At 48.6% G+C, this 25711-nt stretch overlaps 2 protein-coding genes across 2 annotated transcripts; both read left to right on the top strand.

Annotated features, from left to right (window-relative positions):
• The first annotated feature begins 1492 nt into the window (after nt 1–1492).
• On the top strand, nt 1493–5120 carry LOC135884516 (zona pellucida sperm-binding protein 3-like). Its single transcript, XM_065411931.1, has 9 exons — nt 1493–1933; nt 2679–2797; nt 2888–2991; nt 3074–3251; nt 3332–3452; nt 3554–3645; nt 3759–3904; nt 4059–4184; nt 4987–5120. The coding sequence occupies exons 1-9, from the start codon at nt 1493–1495 to the stop codon at nt 5118–5120; spliced, it is 1461 nt and encodes a 486-aa protein (XP_065268003.1).
• Nucleotides 5121–16266: 11146 nt separating this feature from the next.
• Nucleotides 16267–22242, top strand: LOC135884511 (zona pellucida sperm-binding protein 3-like). Its single transcript, XM_065411925.1, has 9 exons — nt 16267–16680; nt 18154–18272; nt 18362–18465; nt 18542–18719; nt 18800–18920; nt 19024–19115; nt 19204–19346; nt 19510–19635; nt 22109–22242. The coding sequence occupies exons 1-9, from the start codon at nt 16267–16269 to the stop codon at nt 22240–22242; spliced, it is 1431 nt and encodes a 476-aa protein (XP_065267997.1).
• The last annotated feature ends 3469 nt before the right edge of the window (nt 22243–25711 follow it).

Here is a 25711-nt window from a genome sequence, read left to right as displayed (position 1 = left end):
GCCAGGCTGGGAGAAGCAGGCCCAGATCCTGCTGTGGGCCCAGATCCTCAAAGGTATTTAGGCATTTAGCTGGGAGGTAGGTGTCCAGATACTTTCAAGGGTTCGAGCCCTTGTCTTTACTACTGAATGAGAGCCCTGAGTTTGATCTCCACACATCAGGAGATGGATGGGGCACAGCTGTGCCCCCAAGAAATGAGCACCAGGATAATGCCTGAGCCCAGAGAGGATGGACCAAGTATGCGGCATGGGGGGCTAGGGTCAGACCAACCAACAGTGATGTCAAACTGTCTCCCATCCAATGGAGAACATGGGGTATCTCACCACCCAACAGGGAGGGGTGATAGGTAGGGCACTTCTCCACACCCAGCTGCAACACTGGACCCGCTACAATGGCTGTTTTGGTTCCGTTATCTGTCTCATACACCAAGGCACATCCTATTTGCTCGGGAGGGTGTAAGAGAGATGCACACAAAGGAGAAATCCTGCTGTTAAAGGAAGCTCTATTGTCTGGCAGGCAGGGAGGTGGGTGGAGTGCTGGGCCTGGGCTGCTCTGGCTTGCAGGCACTGAGCTCTGGGCTCACTTACTCTGGAAAATTTCAGGCCCAGATCCTCAAAGGGATTTAGGATTCCTTTGAGGATGTGTGGGCCAAGGAGCATTATGAGAAAGGCTGCTTCCAGGAACACAGCACTCTGCTAAACAGTCTGGGTTGGGGTTTTTTTCTTGATGTTCTTTGATCCATCTGCCCATGCAAGTCCTAATTTAATAATGCTCACATGAGCACACAGTGCATTCAGAGGCATTTTGATTGACTGTGCTTCCCAGGCAGCACACAACTGCTGTTCACGGCAAGACGTCCTTGAGATTCCAGTCCTGGATTCCTCAGGGATCTGCCAAAACACATCATTCCTGAGCTGCTCTTGTTTCAGTTGTGGGGCTCCATTTCCACTTTACCAGGGCTCTGCAGATCTGATGTGCATCACTCCCTTGCTATTCTTGTCCTGGGCCATTTGTGTTGTCTATGCAGTAAGGAGCATTTCTCACCCTGAGACAGCTTTCCAAACAGCATGGAGTCATATTTGCTCAGTTGCACTGTCCGGTAAGAGCACAAGGCGAAGACTAAAGCTAATAAATTTTTAAGACTGTGATTTAAACTATTTCATCAGCAAATCAGTTGGACTTAATGCTTCCCACTCATAGCACAAGATTCGTAACATACAAAAATTCCCTCTGGAATCCATTATCAGTATCACACGCTACATGGCTGATAGTTCCCATCAACATCAAAGTCTGTTAGCCATTAATTGGCTGAAACCACGTAGGGAGTTTCCTAAACACAAATGATAACAACTCCCAGGTGGCATTAATTCCCATTCATTATTTCCCTGCCCCAGGGTGTGGGCTTTGGGTGAGACTGGGGAATTAATTACCTGGGGCAGCTGTGAGCTGGCTTTAGGTCAGGGTATAAAGGGCCCACAGCAGTAGTTTCTCTCTATGCTGGGTTTGCTGCAGGCAGGCAGGATGGGATATAGCGGCAGCCTGAGCTTTGCTCTCCTGTGCTGGGTGGTCAGTGTGGTGACTGGTTACAATCCCTGGGATTTCTCTAGGAGAGACTCAGCCATCTGGAGACCCACCCCCAGGGCTGAGCCCCCTCATAGACGAGCCCATGTGCCCTCTCTTGCCCAGCCCTACCCCTGGGCTCAAGTTGATGCTTCCCAGCTCAGGGCTGTGTCCCCGCTGCAGCCTGTCACGGTGCAGTGTGAGGAGGCTCAGATGGTGATCACTGTGCACAGGGATCTGTTTGGGACAGGGCAACTGATCAAAGCTGCTGACCTGAGCCTTGGCCTGGCCGCCTGCCAGTACACATCCCTTAATGCTGCAGAGAACACAGTGACTTTTACGGCTGGGCTCCATGAATGTGGCAGCACCTTGCAGGTAAGGCAGCTTCATACAAGCCTGGTGCTCCAGTGGGTCAGATGAGTATCTTGATCCCTCCCATTGTGCAGGCCCCAGCTAACTTTCTGTGATGCATGGTGCTGTGTGTGGGTGATGGGCAGGTCTAGGCCAGTCTGATATTAACATCTAGGATGCCTAATGGCCTGGGTCCATAGCTAGAGTTATTGGCTTCCCCTGCTTGCAGTGCTAAAGAGGCAGCTGCTATCAGCTGTCAGAGCTTCCCCCTTTGAGTGACATCTTCTCTTGAGAGAACAGTTTGCTGAGCCATGCCCCTGCAATCTCCTCCTCCATTGGGAGTCACTATTTCAAGAAGCCACAACAGCTGCACTGCTCCCAGAGAGAGATGACTGACAGCAGAACTGGAGTGGCCAAAGGGTGCTAGATGTCCGCTGTCTTCCAGAATGCTTCCTTCCTGTAAGGGAAAACAGCTTATCCTACATAATGGTTGGACAGTGCTAGAAGCAGTAGCTGTGGTGACCACAGCTGTGCAGAACTAGGCCCTACAGTGCCCATCAGTAGTCCCCAGGCAGTCATTCTGGGGGAGTGAGCTCAAAAAGCTCTTATGCTTCTATTACCTTCCAGCGATGGTTGGTCCATAAGTTGTGCATGTGCTGAAAGACTTTCTGTTAATAGGAAATATCTGTCTAGGTCTTGCTGAACCTAGTACTGTAGTTTTGTATGTCAATTGTGTGCTGTTAACCCTTCCATGTCTGGTTCTTCTCAGATGACCCCAGACTCCCTAGTTTACAGCACAAGCCTGAACTATAACCCCACCCCTGCCAGCAACCCAGTGATCCTGAGAACCAGTCCAGCTGTGATTCCCATTGAGTGTCACTACCCCAGGTGAGTGTCTGAGATGCTCAGGTTCTCTCCCTCCCATTCAGTACCTGTTGTGGGATCTGGCTCAGTGACTGAGGTTTGCTCCTCTCACAGGAAGGACAACGTGAGCAGTAAAGCCATCAAGCCAACATGGGTTCCCTTCAGTTCCACCCTGTCTGCTGAGGAGAGGCTGGGTTTCTCCCTGCGCCTGATGAAGGGTAGGTGGGAGGTGCCTTCAGGGGAGCCGAGCCGAGCCCAGCCCTGCCTGCCTGTCCTGCTTACTGTGAGCTTGTCTTGCAGATGACTGGAGTGCTGAGAGACCCTCCAATGGATTCCAGCTGGGGGAGGTCATGCATATCCAAGCTGATGTCAGCACTGGGAACCATGTGGCTTTGAGGCTCTTTGTGGACAGCTGTGTGGCCACCCTGACCCCAGACAGGGACTCCTCTCCCCGCTATGCTGTCATTGACTTCAATGGGTAAGAGGTGGCAGCCCTTTCTAGTCTAGAATCTACCTTGAGTCTGTGGGGATCTTACTAACCAGAGTTCTTGTGTGTAGATGCCTGGTGGATGGGAGATCAGATGACAGCACCTCGGCCTTCATATTCCCCAGGCCCAGGCAGGACATGCTGCAGTTCATGGTGGATGTGTTCAGGTTTGCAGGAGATGCCAGGAACTTGGTGAGCTCCCAGATTTCTGCTCCAAATTGATTTTCCCCAGGCTAAGCAGGTGTTAGTTTCCCCTGGGATGGTCCTAACCCCTCTTCCCACTTCCCCTCCAGATCTACATCACCTGCCATCTGAAAGTCACTGCAGCTGAGCAAGCCCCAGATCCCTTGAACAAGGCTTGTTCCTTCAACAAAGCAGGCAACATGTGAGTAGCTGGAGTAGAACCCCATGGAGGTGGTGGTTTGAGGGCTGGTGGGATCAGCAGCATGGAGAGGACAAGTCTTACTGTGAGCAACCCTGCCCCTCCTTCTGTTCCAGCTGGTCTCCAGTGGAAGGCACCAGAGACATCTGCAGGTGCTGTGAGACTGGAAATTGTGCATTACTTGGAGGACATTCTAGGAGAGGCAGCCCTCTGGACAGATGGCCAGGCAGGCGCTTCCAGAGAGATGTGGCCTCCAGACATGGTAGGCTGTACATTGTATGTAGCTAATAGGAGGTTGAACCCAAAGTAATGGTTCTTTTAGCAAAACCCACTGTTCTTTGGCTGTCTTCCTTCTGAAATGAGGAGAAGAGCAGTAATGTTGATGGGTTCTCTGGTAACTCCTCTCTGCAATACAGGGGACTTCTCAGTGAGAGTAGAAGAGGCTGATGTTGTGGTAGGACCCCTAATCATCCTTGATGCCTACCAAGAATCCAGGGGTGTTGTAGAAGATCGAATGGAAGCAGGGAAGGCGGCTGCACCAGGTATTGTCTAGGTTATAAGAACCAGGCATGCACCCTGGGAGCATATGTTATGAATCTTTCAGGGGAGAGGGATGCCTTCCACCTCAAGGGAACCCTGAATAATGGCCCTTTCAAAGACCAGTCTTGGTGCTATCCAGCCTGTGGGCAGCAGCTGGCAAGCAAAAGAGCAAACTAAATCCAGGGGAGTTCTCTGCAGTGTCTGAAGGCAATTTCTAGACCAGGGGTAGGCAACCTATGGCACGTGTGCCAAAGGCAGCACGCGAGCTGATTTTCAGTGGCACTCACACTGCCCAGGTCCTGACCACCAGTCTGGGGGGCTCTGCATTTTAATGTAATTTTAAATGAAGCTTCTTAAACATACAACAATAGTTTAGTTATATATTAGACTTAGACTTTCTAAAAACATTAAAATGTATTACTAGCACACGAAACCTTAAATTAGAGTGAATAAATGAAGACTCGGCACATCACTTCTGAAAGGTTGCCGACCCCTGCTCTAGACTATCAGCAATGCAGCCCATCTTCTCCCCCCTCCTCCCCACAGGCTCAGCTGATTGATTGCACCAAAGGGTGGCCTAAAACCCACAACTCTGGAATCCAGATTCCTGTTTACTCCAGCTGGTCTTGACTAAAACACTAGTCAACAGAATCAATATGGAGGATCAAGTCCACAAAGCTGAGCAATAGCTGAACAGCACAAACAAGAACTTCCCACTTCATCTACCACAGCATTCCCTTATCTGTGGTGCACCCCCACCAGTAAGCACCAATTCTGGTTCTAACTACTGACCTTTTCCTGTAGGTGCAGAGGCGAATCCTAGGCTGGAGCTGGGACTGACCTTGGTGGCAGCTGCCATAGCTTTGGCCTCCATGATTCTGGCCATCTGCTTCATATACAAAAACCACCGCTGTGCCATTGCTGGAACTGTTGTGTGACTGGCACCTTCTAACATAAAATAAAACTACAAAATGTCTCATCTGGTCAGTGGTGATTTCCTAGTGGGTGAGGGAGGGATCTTCTGTTCTATGGGCAAGTGCGGAAGGAGACAAGTTGAGATGGCCAGTGCATGGAGCATAGAGCCATGGGGTTAGAAGGGACTGCAAGGGTCATCTAGTCTAACCTCCTACCAAGGTGCAGGAGTTGTGTTTAAACCAGTTGTTTTCAACCTATGGTCCATGGACCCCTGGGGGTCTGCAGATGATTCTGAAAGGGATCCACACCTCCACTAAAAATTTAAGGGCCTACAAATGGGAAGGCTGAAAACCACTGGTCTAAACCATCCAAGACAGATAGCTACAAAGGTGCTGTCTTTGATTTGCTGGCAGGTGCTTGACCCCCTGCTCTACCTTGGGCTCTACCCCTTCCCTTGTCCCTGAGCATGCCCCACCCTCACTGTACCCCAGTGCCTCTTGCATGCTGCTGCCCACCTGATTGTGGCAGGTGGGAGGTGCTGGGAGGGGAGGAGCTGATTGCTGGGGCCCACTGGTGGACAGGAGGTGCTGGAGGGACAGGCAGGAGTTGATCTGGGGGGGAGGGGCTGCTGGTGGGTGCTGAGCACCTACTTTTTTTTTTTTATGGGTGATCCAGCCCTGGAGTTGGCACCTGTGGATGGCTATCCAGTCTCCTTTTGAAAACCTCTGAAAAAGTTTCCATGACTTTCCTAGTCTGTTCCATTGTCCTACTGTTTTTAGTTAAGAATTTTTTTTTGGAGATTTAATTTAAATCTGCTCTGCTGTAATTTGAACCCATTGCCTCTTGTCCTGCCATCTGGGGCAAGAAAACAATTTTTCTCCATCCTCTTTTATGGCAGACTTTCAAGTATTTTGAAGACTGCTGTCATTTCTCTTCTCTTCCTCCCCCCCCCCCCCCCATCTCTCTTCCAAATAAAATGTACCCAGTTCCATAGGGGCTGACCCCATGGGTGTTCTGCACCCAGCGGCAGCCAAGCTTACTCTCTCTGCCTCTTCCCCTGAGCCCGCCACCTCCCCACTCCTCTATCTACCTCCCAGCACTTGCTGCCACCAAACAGCTGTTTGGCAGTGTAGCAAGCTCCAGGAGGGGGGAGAAGTGGGAACATAGCCCACTTGGGAAGAGGTGGGGCTGGGGATTTGGGGGGGGGGGGTGGAATGGGAGGAGGGGGCAGGGCTGGGGGCAGAGGGGATCAAGCACGCACTGGCCCAATCAGAAGTCAGGGCCAGCCTTTGCTCATATGGCTTGTATTTGTGGCACCTTAGAGACTAACAAATTTATTAGAGCATAAGCTTTCGTGGGCTACAACCCACTTCTTATTTTATTTTGCTTGTGACTTACTTTGTTCTGTCTGTTACTACTTTGAACCACTTAAATCCTACTGTCTGTATTTAATAAAATCACTTTTTATTTAGTAATTTACTCAGAGTATGTATTAATACCTGGGGGAGCAAACAACTGTGCATATCTCTCTATCAGTGTTAGAGAGGGCGAACAATTTATGAGTTTGCCCTGCATAAGCTTTATGCAGGGTAAAACGGATTTATCTGGGTTTAGACCCCATTGGGAGTTGGGCATCTGAGGGCTAAAGACAAGCACACTCCTGTGAGCTGGTTTCAGGTAAACTTGCAGCTTTGGGACAAGTGATTCAGACTCTGAGTCTTTGTTAGAGCAGACTGGAGTGTCTGGCTCAGCAAAACAGGGTGCTGGAGTCCTGAGCTGGCAGGGAAAACAGAAGCAGGGGTAGTCTTTGCACATTGGGTGGCAGCTCCCAAGGGGGTTTCTGTGATCCAACCCGTCACAGTTTGTAGATAAGTTTTATATAAGTTTTTGTGGGTTGTAGCCCACGAAAGCTTATGCTCTAATAAATTTGTTAGTCTCTAAGGTGCCACAAGTACTCCTGTTATTTTTGAGGATACAGACTAACACGGCTGCTACTCTGAAACATGGCTTGTATTCTATCCCTTTTTTTTTTTTTTTTTTTCCTTTTCTTGCCTCTGGATCCTTTTCAGTTTCTCTACATCCTTTCTAGACCGCTCTGCCCAAAATGGGACACAGTACTCCAGCTTAGGCCTAACCAGCCATGAGTAGTGGTACTTGTATGATCGGTTAATGCAACCCAAAATTGCATTTGTTCTGGGGGGGGCACAACGGTATTGCTTGGTTGACTCCTGCTGAGGTTGTGATCCACCACAACTCCCCAGTTCTTCTCAGCAGCGCTGACAAGCCAGTTATCTCCCAATCTGTGTTTGTGCATTTGGTTTGTCTTCCCTAAGTGTAGCATCTTAAACTTCTCTTAATTGAATTTCATTTTGTCTATTGCCTAGTTCTCCAATTTATCAAGATTCCCTCTAAATTTTAGTTCTTATCCTCCACCATGTTTATACCCAGTGCTTAACTTGTGCCAGCACTAAGCCCTGGCACCTCTAGACTTGGCAGTTTGGAGCCCCAATATCTCTAGGATTGCTGCATCTGGTTATGGAATTTTTTTTTTTTATTTTATTTTATTTTTTTTAAAGGGGGGGGGGGGCTTTAGCCCTGGTATCTTTCATTACACATTCGGCACTGTTTACAACCCCCAGCCTCGTGTCATCTGCAAATTTGATCAGTAGCTCTACTCCTACATTCAGCTCCTTAATGTTAAATAACACTAGCCCCAGAACAGAGCCTTAGGGAACCCTACTCAAGACCTTCCACACTGATGTCATTCCATAAATAGTTCCTCTGTTTTGCAGTTGTTTAACCATTATGTATCCACTTAATGGTAGTTCTACTGAGCCTACGTTTCTCCAGCTTGCTTATGAGAATGTCATGTGGGACTGTGTCAAAAGTTTTGTAAAGTCCAGGTATCTTATGTCCACTGCATTCCCCCTATCCATCAAACCAGTTACCTTGTCAAAGAAGGAAATCAAGCTGGTTTGACATGATTTGTTCTTGGTAAATCCATGCTGGCTGCTAGTCTTGCCCCTTCATCCTCTAGCTACATGCAAATGGAATGTTTTATGCATTGCTCTAGTAGCTTCCCAGGTATCAAGGTCAGGCTCAGTGATCTATATAGTTCCTTAGCTACTCCTTTTTAAAGAGGAACCATGTTAGCTCTTCTGTCAGCCCTGAGTGGACAAATATCACTGGTGGCTCTGGGATTTCTTTCACAACCTGGGGCGCATAACATCAGACCCTACTCAAATTTGTCAGATCTCTGATGTGTTCTTTACTTAGCCAGATATGCATTTCTTCAACTTTATTGTCTATGGTAACTTTGCTAGTCATCTGATCATGTTATTTTTTTGTGTGAAGACTGAAGAAAGGCAGCAGTGAGCAGCTCTGCCTTCCTATCTTCTATTACCAGCTCACCCCCTTCAGTGAGCAGCAGGCCCAGGTCCCTGATCTTCCTTTTTTGGCTAGTATATTTGTAGAACCCCTTCTTGTCACTAATATTTTTTGCCAGTTTTAACTCAGGCCTTGCCTGACTTTGTCCCTGGGGGGCATTTTAATGAGATTTTTTTCCAGAGCGCACAGGGGCTGTATGTGGCATTATCCTCCATCTATATGAAGAGTTGAACTGCTGGGCATACCATGTAATGGACAAATGTTAAAGGAGACTTCCTCCTGTCGATGAGCTTCTACCTGCCAGTTGCAAGAACCTAGAGCCCTTTCCCCAGACTAGTGGGGAAAACGCTCCCAGCCACTATTCCCCTTTCAAACAGGGCCCAAGGCTGAGTATTGACAACACACTGTATCTATTCACAGCACTCTGAGGGCAGGTCTTCACTACAGGGGGGGGGTTGATTTAAGATACGCAAATTCAGCTACGCGAATAGCGTAGCTGAATTCGACGTATCGCAGGCGACTTACCCCGCTGTAAGGACGGTGGCAAAATCGACCTCCGCGGCTTCCCATAGACGGCGCTTACTCCCACCTCCGCTGGTGGAGTAAAAGCGTCGATTCAGGGATCGATTGTCGCGTCCCAACGAGACGCGATAATTCGATCCCCGAGAGGTCGATTTCTACCCGCCGATTCAGGCGGGTAGTGTAGACCTAGCCTGAGTTGTGGCAACAATGACACCAGGTTAATAATGGCCCAGGCTCATTCCTGGTATGACTTCAGTAGGCGGGTGTTTGTGATGAATGTAGCTCTGTGCTCACTGATATGCCTTGGCTTGTCTACGTATTGGTCTAGCGCAGGGGTCGGCAACCTTTCAGAAGTGGTGTGCCGAGTCTTCATTTATTCACTCTAATTTAAGGTTTCGCGTGTCAGTAATACATTTTAACGTTTTTAGATGGTCTCTTTCTTTGTCTATAATATATAACTAAATTATTGTTGTATGTAAAGTAAATAAGGTTTTAAAAATGTTTAAGAAGCTTCATTTAAAATTACATTAAAATGCAGAGCCCCCCGGACTGATGGCCAGGACCTGGGCACTGAAAGTACCACCTTCAGCACGCGTGCCATAGGTTGCCTACCCCTGGTCTAGCGTAAACTACTTAAACCACCTTCTGCGCTAGAGCCTGATTAGGTTAAAATGCCATTGGTGAAAGAGGTCTGTCCCCAGGTCAGCAAGCTGCCTAACTAGGTGTAAGGGGACTGTTATCCCCTTACTAACATTCAATGGGGGTGTTTTGGTTGGCTAGCTCCCAGTACCAAAAGGGGAAGGGTCGATGGGAAATCAGGACCCTGAGACTGACAGTCCCCAGGAACAGTGGGGAGAGGCCAATGCTCCAGGTCAGCCTCATTGACAGAGCGGGCAAGCTAATCAGGGAGTCAGGAGGCCAGGGGGGTCCCGTCCTCCGTGTGAACTGGAATGGCCTGAGTCAGACAGAGTGGGGCCGAGCTAAGGAGAGAACAGGGGCCCGAGCTAAGCTGCTGGGAGCAGAGTTGCAGCCCCAAAGCCAGAGCACAGCCCAGAGAGAGCAGACCTGCCCTAGGAGGAGAGCTGTAGCAACCAGAGCCAGAGAGGCCAGAGAAGCAGCCCAGGGAGCTGAAGGCAGAGCAGCAGCAGCAGCAGAGCTGAGGCAGTGTGAAGCTGGAGCTGGGGCTGGAGCAGTCCGGAGCTGGGTGCGGTGAGCAGCTGGGGCGAGGAGGGGGACCCTGGGCAGTGGGCCCAGCACAGGGAGACGCCTCAGCTAAGAGGCCCTGCAGGCCGGACTTGGAGGGGGATCGTAACCCTGACAGGGCGGGGGCGATGCTGGGAAGAAGGGTCCTGCCACCTAGAGCCTGAGAGCGTGTGGCCACCGCCAGAGCAAGTGTCCGACCCGCAGCATCTCTGCAGCACAGCCAGGGCCTGAGGAGGAGGCCTGGGACCTACAAGGAAACTGTGAACTGCCCTGACCTTCCAGAGACACTGTTTGTAATGTATCAGAGGGGTAGTCCTGTTAGTCTGGATCTGTAAAAAGCAACAGAGAGTCCTGTGGCACCTTTAAGCCTAACAGATGTATTGGAGCATAAGCTTTCGTGGGTGAATGCATCCGAAGAAGTGGGCATTCACCCACGAAAGCTTATGCTCCAATACATCTGTTAGTCTTAAAGGTGCCATAGGACTCTCTGTTACTGTTTGTAATGTTCCCTGCCACATCACCCTGGGGTGATGTGTTTCCTTTAACCTTTCCCATTTTTCCTTATTCCTTTTTAAACTAATTGTTAATTAAATAAACTGTATTGCTTTAAATCGTATGTAATGATCAGTGGGTCAGGAAAGCATCCAGTGCAGAGAGAGTACCCCGGAGTGGGGACACCCTGACCTAGGTGACCACAGCAAGGTTGGGGGTCGAGCCCCCAGGAATCCTGGGCCCAGCCTTGTTGGGGTTACAAGGACTCTGCCAGACAGGAGAGTGGAAGGGGAGTCCTTGAGGGCAGGGAAACCTCTGGGTAAAGGAAGTGGGAGTGAGGACTCAGATCCTTCCGCTAGCCCATTTCACCGGGATAGTGCAGAAGCCAGGAAAGTTCCCCACAATAGCAGGACCATTCCCCTGCTTACATAGGCACTGCTCACACATCCAGAGAAGAACTCTGCTCTCTGGGCTGACTAAAACTTGCTCTCTACAGGGGCCAATCTTCACTTCTTTAGAAAACTGTTCTGTTACAGCGACAACCCGCTTCCATTAACATGTTCTTCGGCCACCTGAGCAGGTGCTGGCAGAGCTAGTGCAGGGGGGAGGAGGGGGAAACATCGCTAGCTGTGCCATACAGCTCTGAAAGTAGAAACAGTGGGCCTGGGCCATTCTGCTCTTTGCCTGGTCTTTTCAAAAAGAAAGAAAAATGAGGTGTGCTGCTCTACCCTCAACTGTGTGTTCTCTCCAGGGCCCAGAGTTCTTCCATAACCTGGGGAGAGTAAGGAAGATTAGCAGTTCCTACATGGGGAGGAGACTGCAGACACAGGGGCCTTCTTAACAGATGAAGACATAAGAGATGTGGGAGCTGAAGTAACCAACTTGAAACTGAACAGAAGATGCCAATATTTACAGGGGGGGATGAACAACCCTTGGTACAGCTTAGCAGGAGCACTGGAAGATTTGCTAGCACCTGGAGTCCTTAAATTCAAACTAACACCTCTACCCTTTGACTGCTTAGGCCTGTCCCTGAGGATAGCTGCCAAGGTGTTCACTATTTAAGACTGGTTTCAGAGGGTTAGCCGTGGTAGTCCATAGCAGCAAAAACAACGAGGAGTCCTTGTGGCACCTTAGAGACTAACACATTTATTTGGACATAAGCTTTCGTGGTTTATTTTGCATCTGATGAAGTGAGTTATAGCCCACAAAAGCTTATGCCCAAATAAATGTGTTAGTCTCTAAGGCAGAGGTGGGCAAACTACAGCCCGTGGGCCACATCCGGCCTATGGGACCGTCCTGCCCGGCCCCTGAGCTCCTGCTCTGGGAAGCTAGCCCCTGGCCCCTCCCCTACTGTTCCCCCTTCCCCGCAGCCTCAGCTTGCTCACTCCGCTGCCAGCGCAATGCTCTGGGCGCCGGGGCTGTGAGCTCCTGGGGCAGCGCAGCTGCAGAGCCTGGCCTGACCCGGTCTCTGTGTTGCGTGGTGGCGGCGGCGGCATGGCCTGGCTCCAGCTGGGTAGCACGGCTGTAGCGCCACCAGCCACCAGTTCTCCAGGCAGCGCGGTAAGGAGGCAGGGAGCGGGAGGGTTGGATAGAGGGCAGGGGAGTTTGGGGTGTGTGGATAGGGGTTGGGGGGAAACGGGGTTGAATGGGGGCAAGGATCCTGGGGGACAGTCAGGAAGGAGGGGGTGTTGGATGGGGTGGCAGGGGGAAGTCGGGACAGGGAGAATGGGTGGTTGGATGGGGCAGGAGTCCCAGGGGGGCCGTCAGGAATGAGAGGAGGGGTTGGATGGGGCGGTGGAGGTCCGGGGGGTGGTCAGGGGACAGGGAGCGGGGGTGTGTGGATGGGGCAGGGGTCCCAGAGGGGCCGTCAGGGAACAGGAGGGTTTGGATGGGGCAGGAGTCCTGGGGGGGCAGATAGGAGGTGGGGGCTGGTGTGACCCTCAGGCCAAAAAGTTTGCCCGCCCCTGCTCTAAGGTGCCATAATGTTTCCTCGTTGTTTCTGTTTAAGACTGGTGCCCCTTACCTAGCCTCTCAAGGGTTAGAAGGGCTGTCCAGACTCTCCATGAGTCTAACACTGGAGGTGGCGCCTGAGAGCAGCCACTGATGGCTCCAGCGAGGTGCTTACGTAGCCCCATCACTATACTATCTGAACACTGCTAATATTAGTGAAGATACCCTGACAGTGTTGCGGGAGTGAGGAACTATTATCTCTATTTCACACATGTGGAAACTGAGGCAGAATGACTTGGGCAAGGTCACAGAAGAAGAGAGTGGCAGAACCAGGGCTGGACCCTGCTCTGGTGAATCTGAAGCCAGTGCCTGATCTGTACAAGTCTCTGACCCTCTTTCATCCCTGGGGTCCCCTGGCCACATTCCCAACAGCCCCTTGATCCCTCTGTTCTCCCAGCCCTCCTCCACCCTACACAGCAGATGGGGTCCCCACGCTAACCGCTGCCCCGGCAGAACTCCAACCCTCTAACACAGACCAACGTTCCCCACATGACTATCCTGACCTAGAAAGCTCCGAGCCCCTGACATCTGTCCACTCTTCTTCGCAAACACCCCTGAATTTATCTACCCAAAGCTGCAGTGGCTGAGGGGAATACGATCATCCCCATTCCACACAGGGAAACTGAGGCACGTAGCTAAAGGGCCAAAATGAATGGCCACCTAGCAAAATTCTAGTGTGATTGATTTTGAAGAAAGTGCAACATTTGGTTTCAAAGAGAAATTTAGCTGCAACCTTCCCAAAACCCCCAAAGAGAAATTCCTTCATTTAGAACCACAGAGCTCACAATGTAGCTCAACAGAAGGATTTGCTCACTGACCCTTCAAAACCACCCCATGGTCCCTCACCCCGGAGGTAACTTGCTCTGTAAGTAGGGCTGTTAGACAGCAGCAGATGCAGGCGTCCTGGCTTCCGCGCCTGTCTCTGGGCTGCAAGTGTGCTCTAGAGGTTAGAGCTGAGGCTGCAGACAAGAGAACCCACCATAGACATTTGGGGTGAGCATTTCAAATGCCAGTATGGATCAATGGATGACCCTGAGGTCTGTCATATTAATGGCCTGGATTTTATTCTGAGCTCTCCCAGAAGGAGCCTTGTGCAGCCTCAAAGTTACCTGATCTGTAAAATGGGGGAGAATGAGAGATGTGTCCCCCCCAATGTAGGATAGGAAGCTCTAGTCAATTATCAGAGCTGAGTGATACACATCAATATTAACAGCCAGCAGTAGAAGAGGACTCTTGAATTTATGTCCTTCTGGGTCCCAGCCAAGTACAACTTCCCCAAACTACAGGGCCTTCTGTCTATCTTCAGCTATGGACTGGCCTGGCACGCAGAGCTCCCAGCAAGCCCTGGACTGCTCTCCAGGGCCAGCAATAAAGTTGAATGGATGGGACCAGTTTAGGAACTTGCACTTTGGGGCTGGACACTAGCCCTTAGCAGGGGTATCCCAATGATCTCGGCTTCAGGTGGACCTTCCCTCCCCCTCAAGCAGTACCTATCTCTGTGCACATAAGAGTGCAGGCTGGGGAGTTCGCTGTATCGTAAATTTTGATTTTCAGTAAGTGTTGGAGCACTGGGAGGTTCAGAAGACTAGAATAAAACTAATGTGCCAATTTTTATAAAGGGTAAATGGGATGACCTGGCTAATTATAGGACTGTCAGCAATTCTGGGCAAGCTAATGGAGCAGCTGATGTGGGACTCAATTAAAAAAGAATTAAAGGAGAGTAATGTAATTAATGCCAATCAACATGGCCTTATGGAAAATAGATCCTGTCAAACTAACTTGATATCTTTTTTGATGAGATTGCAAGTTTGGTTGAGAAAGGTAACAGTATTGACATAGTAGACTTGGACTTCTGTAAGGCATTTGACTTGGTACTACATGACATTTTGATTAAAAAACTAGAACGATCTAAAATGAGCACGTCACATTCAATGGATTAAAAACTGGCTAACTGATAGGTCTCAAAATATAACTGTAAACGTGGAATCGTCATTGAGCAGTGATGTTTCCAGTGGGGTCCTGCAGGGATTGGTTCATGGCCCTATGCTATTTAACATTTTCATCAATGAGCTGGAGGAAAACATAAAATCATCACTGATAACTTTTGCAGATAATACAGAAATTGGGGAAGTGGTAAATAATGAAGAGGACAGGCCACTGATACAGAGCAATATGGATCGCTTGGTAAACTGGGTGCAAGCAAACAATATGCATTTTAATATGTCTAAATGTAAATATATACATCTAGAAACAAAGAGTGTAGGCCATACTTACAGAATGGGGGACTCTATTCTGGACAGCAGTGACTCTGGAAAAGATTTGGGGATGAGCTCCCAGTGTGACACTGCAGCCAAATGTGATCCTGAGATATATAAACAGGGAAATCTCGAATTGGAGCAGAGATTTCATTTTACCTCTATATTTGGCATTGGTACGACTGCTGCTGGAATCCTGTATCCAGTTCAAGGAGGATATTGATAAATTGGAGAGGGTTCAGAGAAGAGCCATGAGAAGGAGTAACAGATTAGAAAACATGTCTTATGGGGATAGTCTCAAAGAGCTCCATTTATTTGTCTTAACAAAGAGAAGGTGAAGGGGTGACTTGATTACAGTGTATAAATATCCACCTGGGCAACAAATATTTAATAATGGGCTCTTCAACCTAGCAGACAAAGGTCTAACACCATCCAATGGCTGGAGGTTGAAGCTAGACAAATTCAGACTGGAAATAAGGTGTAAATCTTTCACAGTGAGAGTAATTAACAATGGGATCAATTTACTACCTGGGCGGGGAGGGGGGGGGGGGATGGGATTCTCCATCACTGGCAATTTTAAAATCCAGATTGGATGTTTTTCTGAGAGATCAGCTCTAGGAATTATTTGGGGGAAGTTCTCTGGCCTGTGCTGATCAGGACATCAGACAAGATTTTGTGTGTAGTCTCTTCTGGCCTTGGAATCAATGACTCTCATGATAAGAATGTTCACATTTAAAAACAGGTCCTTTGGCAGAGCTGTCTCTGGAGAAGATGCCTTTGGTCAAATGAACTCAACTTTGCATCACAATCTCCACCCCAGCCATTGACCCAGAAGCTGATCTGCCTGTGTATGTGGATTTCAGAGAGGATGCAAATTTCAGCTTTAAACAGAACCCATGTTTAAAGCTGGGTTAAACATGTTGCAAGTTTAACGCTGGTGCAGCTATCACTGCCCCAGGATGGAAAGCCCCCTGGAATCCCTCATTCCCAAAGCAGACTGTACGGCTGGCACTTCCATCATATCACAATCTTTTAAACTTTAATTGAATAAAACATAGTAGGAATCTCCCAAAATACAACTGATGAACTGACCAACAGGTGGGACTGATTCCCATTGTTCCTCCCACTTCCCTGCTCCAGGGTGTGGGCAGTGGGTGTGATTGGGCTCCAGCTGCCTGCTGTCTAGGTGAGGGTGTTAATTACCTGGGGCAACTGTGAGCTGGCTTTAGGTGCAGGGTATAAAGGGCCCCAGAGCTAGAGTTTCATTCTATGCTGGGTTTGCTGCAGGCAGGCAGGCAGAATGGGGTACAGAGGTGGCCTGGGTTTTTTTGTTCTGTGCTGGGCAGTCAGTGGGGTGACCTGTTACAATCCCTGGGATTTCTCTAGGAGTGACTCAGCCATCTGGAGACCCAACCTCAGGGTTGAGCCCCCTCAGAGACAACCCCATGTACCTTCTCTTGCCCAGCCCTACCCCTGGGCTCGGGTTGATGCTTCCCAGCTCCGGGCTGTGTCCCCGCTGCAGCCTGTCACGGTGCAGTGTGAGGAAGCTCAGCTGGTGATCACTGTGCACAGGGATCTGTTTGGGACGGGGAGACTGATCAAAGCTGCTGACCTGAGCCTTGGCCTGGCCGCCTGCCAGTACACGTCCCTTAATGCTGTGGAGAACACCGTGACCTTTGAAGCTGGGCTCCATGAATGTGGCAGCACCTTGCAGGTAAGGCAGCTTCATACAAGCTAGAGCACCTGTGTATAAGGTGAGCCACATACCCTCTGTCCCATCTGTGCTTTGTTGGGTGGGATAAATGGGGAGTAAAGGCAATCTTGGGTTAAAGGCACCAAAGGGTGGGATTAACTCTGGTCCTCCCTTGTGGATGCTGCATCATAATCCCTAATGTCACCTGTCCCACAACAATCCTGAGCGCTGCTTTTAAAGCAGTGCCCAAAAATAGGGTGGGGAGGGATGCTTGGTAGCACAATGTGACTTCCCCTCTGGACACAGGCTGTAAATTTTGCTTAGGCTGGAGTAGGCCTGGTCCTGTGAGACACCAGAAAACCCAAGCAAATGCACTGATAGGTTGTGATCCCTGGTGCCCCATAAGGAACAGGGGTAAGTGAGTGACTCCTCCATGCCTGGCCAGGCCTGAGTTGGAGACCAGGAACCTGGCACATGTCACTCTATTAGCTTGAGGTTTCCTTGTCTAACACTTGCCTCACAATAGTGACCTTGTAGAGGGGTTGATCTAGTGTCTGTCTAAACTCACAGAAGTTCTTACTTGGCATTGGCATCTTGAGGGGTCAAACAGCACTGAAGACACAGCAACTTGCTTTTTAACTTCGTATTAGCAGCTCAGCTAAGCTTGTAGAGGAGCCTGGGGTTGAATCTGACCTGCAACCTGGATTAAAATCAGATGTGCCAGGTCTTCTCTGCTATTTGAACCCCAGTTAGCTCACCCGAGTTAAGAACACTGCTTTTATTTGTAGTTTTAGCTGTACCTTTAGAGAAGTACATGGCGGTGTGGACAGGAGCACCTGGATCCCACTTAACTTTCTGCCACATCTTTGATGCCCAGTGCTGTGGGAGGCTGTAGGCCAGTGTATTATTGGCTAGGAAACCTAAGTCTCTGGGTCATCTCTTGAGGTACCACCACGTTGATCAGCTTTCCCTGCTTGCAATGCTAAGAGATGGTTGCAACCAGCTGTTGGACCTTCACCCTCTGTGAACGGATCTTCCCCACCCCTCCCCCAACATTTTCACAATATGTGACTTGCTATGGGAGAGTCCCTATAACAATAGGCCAGGACAGCTGGATTAATCCTCCTTGCCCAGGGAAAGATGGCTGATAGCATAAGGGAGTGCCCAATAGGAGCTAGATTCTTGCTAACTTCCAAAGTGAATTCATCTTCACTGTAGGAGAAAAGATGATTACCTGTAGGAAAGACAGTGCTAGAAGCAGATACTGCAATGACCAGAGATGTGTAGAACTAGGGCCTATGGTACCCATCAGTACTGACCTGTCCGGTATTCTATGGAATGAACTCTAAAAACAAATGTAAAAACCTTACAACTATGGTTGTACATGTGTTGAAAGACTTTCCATTAATAGGAAATGTCTCTCTAGGTCTTGCTGAACCTAGTGGTTTTGAATGTTTGTATGCTGCTAACACTTCCATGTCTGATTCTTCCCAGATGACCTCAGACTCCCTAGTTTACAGCACAAGCCTGAACTATAACCCTACCCCTGCTAGCAACCCAGTGATCCTGAGAACCAATCCAGCTGTGATTCCCATTGAGTGTCACTACCCCAGGTGAGTGTCTGAGATACTTGGATCCCTCCCTCCCATTCAGTTCTTGTTGTTGGATCTGGCTCAGTGACTGAGGTTTGCTCCTCTCACAGGAAGGACAATGTGAGCAGTAAAGCCATCAAGCCCACGTGGGTTCCCTTCAGCTCTACCCTGTCTGCAGAGGAAAGGCTGGGTTTCTCCCTGCACCTGATGAATGGTAGGTGGGAGGAGACTTCAGGGGAGCCCTGCCCTGCCTGCTTGTCTGTCCTGCTCACTGTGAGCTTGCCTTGCAGATGACTGGAGTGCTGAGAGACCCTCCAATGGATTCCAGCTGGGGGAGGTCATGCATATCCAAGCTGATGTCAGCACTGGGAACCATGTGGCTTTGAGGCTCTTTGTGGACAGCTGTGTGGCCACCTTGACCCCAGACAGGGACTCCTCTCCCCGCTATGCTGTCATTGACTTCAATGGGTAAGAGGTGGCAGCCCTTTCTAGTCTAGCATCTACCTTGAGTCTGTGGGGATCTTACTAACCAGAGTTCTTGTGTGTAGATGCCTGGTGGATGGGAGATCAGATGACACCACCTCAGCCTTCATATCCCCCAGGCCCAGGCAGGACACACTGCAGTTCATGGTGGATGTGTTCAGGTTTGCAGGAGATGCCAGGAACTTGGTGAGCTCCTAGATTTCTGCTCCAAGTCGATTTCCCCCCTAGGCTAAGCAGGTGTTAGTGTCCCCTGGGATGGTCCTAACCCTTCTTCCCACTTCCCCTCCAGATCTACATCACCTGCCATCTGAAAGTCACTGCAGCTGAGCAAGCCCCAGATCCCTTGAACAAGGCTTGTTCCTTCAACAAAGCAGGCAACATGTGAGTAGACTAGAACCCCACCAGGGGAGTGATAGGCAGCCTAGAACAAAACACTTCACTGTAGATGATTATTCCTGTTCTGTTGCAGCTGGTCTCCAGTGGAAGGCACCAGAGACATCTGCAGGTGCTGTGAGACTGGGAACTGTGGGCTGGCTGGACAGTCTGGGAGAGTCAGACCTCTGGATAGATGGCCAGGGAGGCGCTTCCAGAGAGATGTGGCCTCCAGGAATGGTAGGATCTATATAATTGTAGTTAATAGGTGCCTATGTGTGGTGGTTAGGTCTTTCCCAATAAAAAGGGGGGTCTGCTAGCTGAGCTGAAGGTCCATGGGTTGTCTTTATCCACATTGTGAGAATGAAAAGCCACACAGATGTAATTTCTTTCCTCAATACAGGTGACTCCTCAGTGAGGGAAGCTGAGGCTGATGTTGTGGTAGGACCCCTATTCATCACTTATGCCTATCAGGGATCCAGGAATCTTGTGGAAGAACAAATGGAAGTAGGGAAGGCAGCATCACCAGGTACCTAACTTGTACAGCAATAGTCTATGCACCTTCAGGGCATTGGGCCTGTTGTAAAAGGTGAAAACTCTCTCCAACCACAAGGCTCAGCCCTGCAACCCACCTCTTCAAGGGAACACCGAGTAAACAGATTTGCCAGGACAAACCTATGGGCCCGCCAAACCAGTGGGGAGGACAGGAAAGGAGCTAACTAGAATCCAGGGGAGTTCTCCACCCTCCACTCCTGACTCCACCCCCAGCTGGGTTGAACCACTAAATTGGTCAAGACCAATTTATAATCTGGGTGGCTTGTAGGAGACAGGTACTTCCTGCTAAACTCCAGGAAGTTATGACACCACATAACCAATACAGTGACCTTAACAGAGGGCTAGAATTAGGAGGGAACATGTTAATCCTATGACCCTATTATAATTTTCCAAGGTGGGAATCTGATCCATGTCTTGGATGTCAATACACAAATACAAGGAGTAGGGGGAATAAACAGAACTGGTAGCATAAGTACATAAACTAAACCATGATTTAATTGTCACAGACTTGATGGGATAAATCTCATGACTGGAACAGAGCTATATCCATCTATAGCTATTTCAGGAAGGACAGGATTAAAAAAGGAGACCTTGTCTATTGATGTACATGTGTCCTAATATCCAGAAGGAGATGAGGCAGATCCATTTAAAGTCTCTGCTAAAGATCATATCATTGGGCTGGGGGGGGGGGGTCTATTGTAGACCCCTAAATCAGGAAGAGGTGGATGAGGCATTTCTAGGACATATAGAAATATCAAAACATAACCCCTGGTGGCAATGGGGGGACTCTTCTAAGATCTATTGGACTACCCAGACAGCAAAACCTAATTCTTCCAACAAGTTCTTGGAATGTAGTGGGGACAACTCTTCTGTTTTGGAAAGTAGAGGAAGTAACTGGGGGAGAGCCATCTGAAACTTGATCCTGACCAACAGGGAGGCATTAGTAACACATCAGAAGGTGGAAGGCAATTGGGGTGGAAGTGATCATGCAGTGATCTTTTGCAATCCTAAGGCAAGAGCAGTAAAATCAAGACAATGGGCTTCAAAAAAGCAGACTTTAACAGATGGGTAGGGAAAGGTCCCAAGGGAAGAGAATTTAAGGGGAAAAGTAATTCAGGTGAGCTTGATATTTATCAAGGAGAAATATTACAAGCACAACTGCAAACTATCCCAATTTAAAGGAAAGATAGAGTAAGGCCAAGATGGCTCCATCAAGAGCTCTTCAATTACCTGAATTAAAAATGCTGAGTACAAAAGAATAGCACAAGCATGTAGGGACAAAATCAGACTGTCACAAAATGAGTTACACCTACCAAGGGACATAAAAGGCAATAAGCAGTTCTGCAAATACACTAGGAGCAAGAGACTAAGGAAAGGGTAGGTCCTTTCCTTAGTGGGGAGGAGATCTAATAATGGATGACATCAAGAAGGCTGAGGTGTCTAGTGCCTATTTTGCTTCAGTCACCATTTAAAATGGTTAACAGTGACCAGATACTCAACACAACTATTAAGGTGGAAGGAACACAAGCCAAAGTAGTTAAAGAACAGAATAAAGAGCATTTAGATGTATTCCAGTTGGGAGGGCCTCGTATCATCCTAAGGAACTAGCTGAAGCAATCTCTGAACTGTCAGTGATCATCTCCTGAGAACACAGAAGAGTGAGGTCCCAGAGGACTAGAGAGGTGCAAACGTAGTACCTAGCTTTAAAAAGCAGAACAGAATGCCTGGGAAATCAGACCAGTCAGTCTCACTTCCTTACCTGGAAAGGTATCAAACAATCAGTTTGTAAGCACCTAGAAGACACTAGGGTTATAGGGAGTAGGCAGCACAAATTTATCAAGAACAAATCATGTCAAACCAATAACAGTTTAAAAAAAAAAAAAAAAAAAAAAAGGAAATTACTGGCCTAGTGGTGCCAGAGGTGGGGGAAGCAGACATGTTGGGAGTGGATACACTTTTTAGTAATCCTTTGACAGGTCCAATGAGTCTCATAAGTAAACTAAGGAAATGCATGTAGATGAAACTACTATAACTGGGTTCACAACTGGTTGAAAGATGGTACTTAGAGTAATTATCTATGGTCTGCTGTGAGACTGAGGGTGTATTTAGGGGGTCAGTCCCTGGGTCTGGTACTACTCAATATTTTCATTCTCACTTTAGATGAGGGATGAGTGTATTTATAAAATTTGTGGCTGACACCTTGAAACTCCTCCAGAGTGCAAGCTGAGAGGATAGGATAAGAATTCAAAATTGACTGGAGAACTCAAGATGAAGGTCAATAAAGAAGTGCTAAGCACTACACTTAAGAAGGAAAAATCAAATGCCTGACTACAAAAGAAGGGGAATAACTGGCTTGCTTATGAATGATGCAAACACCCACCAATATTGACTTCACTAAAGCTGGAAAAACATCTAGTTCCCATTCTAACCACAGATCTTTCCTACAGGCATGGAAGAGACTCCTGGGCTGGTGTTTGGGCTGAGCTTGGTGGCTGCTGCTATTGGTTTGGCCTCCATGACTCTGACCATCTGCTTCATCTACAAAAACCACAGCCGTGCAATGGCTGGTGCTGTCATGTGACTTGTACCTTGTCATATAAAATAAACCCATAAATGGACTTGAGTCTGGTCAGTGCTGACATCTTAATGGGTGAGTGATGCTGTCTATTCTGTGGGGGTAACTCAACCAGCTGGTCCTCTCATGAACTGAGACTGCAGTGCTTGTGAATAGTCAGTGGGGGTTGAGTGCAGAGTTAGCCTCTCCTGGCAATGGAGTTGAAGGACATAAATTCACACTGTGGAGAGGTCAAGCATAGGAGTTTATTGCACACAGCACTGGTGGAGTGTCACTTTGCTTATTAGGCTCAGACACTGTCAATCAGTTGATTACAATAGAATATAGAGATTTTTTCCATGGGCAGGGGAAAGTGACAGGGTACACAGTTCCACACCCCGGGATAGGTTTTGCAGCAAGACAAGATAGCACATTAGCCAATGGTTAAAAGGTTACATAATGTCTCGGCCCATGGTCTCAAGTTAGCGAGTTAACATTTAATACTTTGCTAAAATGTTGTTAGTATAAAATATGTGAATTCTGATTTGGGGTCCATAGGAATGGAGCAACTCCTTTGATTGTCCAATAGGTACATTCCTAGGGGTTAAAGCAAAGAAACAGTGAAAGTACATGACAATACCGATGTCTTAAGGCAGGGCATTGGTCTCAGGGCATCCTTCCACCTCCTTCCCAATCTTTATACTGACATGTGCCAACTTTTTCATAAACTCAAGGTTGGATCTGTGGGAAGAACATTCCCTACAGAAGAGACTAACACAATAGGAACAGGGATCCTTTGTTCAATCTGAAACATTGGATGAAACATAATTATTCAGTTATTGCTTCAACATCTGGCATTTCTACTGACCAAGCATATCTTAGCAAAGGCAATGTTACCTTTTTTTTACCCCAGCTTTCTCTTAGCTGATCACTATTAGCTAGGCCTCTGGTCTCTTGACCATACTCTGTGCCAGCTCTTTTCCAGACCCAAAGTCCAATCTATATACCAGGTTGTTATATAAAATGCACATGGATTTTAACCCTTCAGGAGTTGAGGTGTTGGCAATGTGAAATGTTGGAGGTATTGTTCTGAGCTTCTTGGAATCTAACACCTGCCACCTGTAGCCAAAAGCAGTCTCCCAGCCATGACTCCCTCTGCAAACAGGCCAGTGCTGAAGGCTGAGTCACCAGTGACAACAGCCAGAGTGCTGAGAACAGATCTAACATCATGCCTATCCTAGATATCAAGATGTAAATTCCACCTTGAGGGGCGATACCCATGCTAAAAATAGTGTGGCTATGGGATGGGAGGGGCTCACTGCCTCACTATGTACCAAGGTATCACTGTGGGCAACTAGCACCTCACAGTACCCCACTAAACAATTTTATTTTCAAGTTGGCAAGATCAGACTAGTGCAGACAAGTCTCCATCAGCTGGAATTGACACCTTGTAAAGTCTAGTGTAGCATGGAGGCTATTGCTAATGAGAACAGCTACCAATGGACCAAACTCATCCCTGGTGTAACTTCAGTGGCCAGGCATTAGTCATAATCCTGGCCCTGGGGTGGTTCAGTAGGGCTTGGCTTGTTTATACAGTGGCCTAGCAAACATCACTTAAACAACCTCCTGCACACTCTCTGGATTGATAAGAAAACTCTGCTGCTTGACACCCCTTGCAGTGTGGGAAGGGACTCTGCAGCTGTGCTCTGATGACCTCTGTAGGTTGAACCAATATATGGTTCACTCTATATGCATCCGAAGAAGTGGGCTGTAGCCCACGAAAGCTTATGCTCTAATAAATTTGTTAGTCTCTAAGGTGCCACAAGTACTCCTGTTATTTCTGTAGGTTGGAAAGTCATGTTACAGTGAAAACTGCCAATGTAGGGGACAGAGCTGGCCCTAAGTGGGTGCATAGAGAGCAGGAGCACTGATGGCACCAATAGTGTTGGGGTGAAGGATGCCAGCAGCTATGAGGTGTTGCTATTGGGGAGATGTGGAATAGAAAATAAGCCTGTGTGCCTTCTAAACATCTTCATAGGGCTGTGCTGCTGTGGGGAACACTATGGCCTTGTCTACATTGAACAGTTTTGTTGACGACAAATCCGCTTTTGCTGAAGTGTTCTTCCTGCCAATGTAACTCCCCTGCAATGGCAACATAAAACCACCTCAATGAGTGGCATAGTGCTTCTGTCAGTGTAGTTAGGGTGATGAAGTGACAGTGTAGATACTGTTCCTTACATCAGCTGACTGTCATTCTTGTCAATTTCATGGCTCCACTGAAGTCATGTAATTAACAAGAAAGCCAGTTTCCCCAGCCTGGCTGCTGCCAGGTCTCCACTCCAAGCCAGGCTGCCATCCTGGCTTGGGCTGCTACCTGGGCTCCCCATTGGGAGCCCTACGGCCCCCCCAGACTCCCTGCCAGGAGTGTGGCAGCCAGCTAGACTCCAAGTGTGGATCTCTCTTCTAGAAGCAAGAAGCCCCAGGCAGCCACCCTCCTGGCTGGGAGCACAGAGGTGAGAAGCCCTGGCTCTGTCCCCAATGTGGGCCCCTCTCCAGTTGGTAAAAGTGATCCTGGTGAGGACATGTACCACCAACAGGAGGAGGATAATGTGAACAGCGGCCACCGTGGTAATTAATGCAGTGGCTGTAAGTTGACCTAACATAGGTCCACTTAGGCTGTCTACACTACAATCTTAAGTTAGTGAAGCAGCAAATGTGGTGGTGTGTGCAAAGGGTGGAGTTCTTCCATAAACTAGGGCAATTGAGAAGACTGATTTGGCCCAAGAGGGGGAGGAGATAGCAGACACAAATCATGTAATCTGCCAGGCAAAGGCATAACTAGATCCAAGGGCTGGGAGGGGAACTAACCAAATTCACACTGGGCAGACGCACTCTCTCTTACTGGGGTGAGTGAAGAATCATTGGTAAAGCTTAGCAAGGGCTGCTGTGGCTCTGCTCTCATGTGGGGTCCTTACATCAAGACTAACACCACTGCCTTTGGCCTGGAGCTGATGAGGCTTTCACTACACAAGGCTGTTGCCCTTAGTCTCAAGAGGCTGCCAAGTGTCTAGTCTACACTGGCAGTGCTTTAATGTGGCTTGTGTGTCATGGCACAGCACTGGGAGAGAGTTCTCCCCGTGCTCCAAATCACCTCCACAAGGTGCGAAGCTACCAGTGCTGGTGCACTGTCTACACTGGTGCTTTACAGCATTGAAACTTGCAGCGCTCAAGGGGGTGTCTTTTTTTTTTTTTTTTTTCTTTTCACACCCCTGAACAAGAAAGTTGCAGTGCTGTACAGTGCCAGTGTAGACAAGCCTTTAGAAGGGCTGATGTGCTCCAGTGAACCTAAAACTGGAGGTGGTTTTTATGCATGCATACACAGGCACCGACTTTCCAAAGTGCTGGGGGATGCTTGATGCCATTCCACCCCTTCCCCCAAGGCCCCATCCCCACCCCCGCCCTGCCTCTTCCTGCCCAGTTCCACCCCTTTCCCTGA

This window comes from Emys orbicularis, chromosome 10, assembly GCF_028017835.1.
Source record: "Emys orbicularis isolate rEmyOrb1 chromosome 10, rEmyOrb1.hap1, whole genome shotgun sequence".
Lineage (NCBI taxonomy): Eukaryota > Metazoa > Chordata > Testudines > Emydidae > Emys > Emys orbicularis.
Note: the sequence above shows the minus strand (reverse complement) of the source record. Positions and strands in the feature narration are given on the sequence as shown.

What these genes read in the sequence shown, in the direction of transcription:
- LOC135884516 (XM_065411931.1), top strand. Translation starts at nt 1,493, where the DNA reads ATGCTGGGTTTGCTGCAGGCAGGCAGGATGGGATATAGCGGCAGCCTG. An exon ending in CAGGAGATGCCAGGAACTTG is followed by an intron (nt 3,453 to 3,553) that starts GTGAGCTCCCAG and finishes CTTCCCCTCCAG; the next exon opens with ATCTACATCACCTGCCATCT. An exon ending in TTCAACAAAGCAGGCAACAT is followed by an intron (nt 3,646 to 3,758) that starts GTGAGTAGCTGG and finishes CTTCTGTTCCAG; the next exon opens with CTGGTCTCCAGTGGAAGGCA.
- LOC135884511 (XM_065411925.1), top strand. Translation starts at nt 16,267, where the DNA reads ATGGGGTACAGAGGTGGCCTGGGTTTTTTTGTTCTGTGCTGGGCAGTC. An exon ending in CTCCCTGCACCTGATGAATG is followed by an intron (nt 18,466 to 18,541) that starts GTAGGTGGGAGG and finishes CTTGCCTTGCAG; the next exon opens with ATGACTGGAGTGCTGAGAGA. An exon ending in CAGGAGATGCCAGGAACTTG is followed by an intron (nt 18,921 to 19,023) that starts GTGAGCTCCTAG and finishes CTTCCCCTCCAG; the next exon opens with ATCTACATCACCTGCCATCT.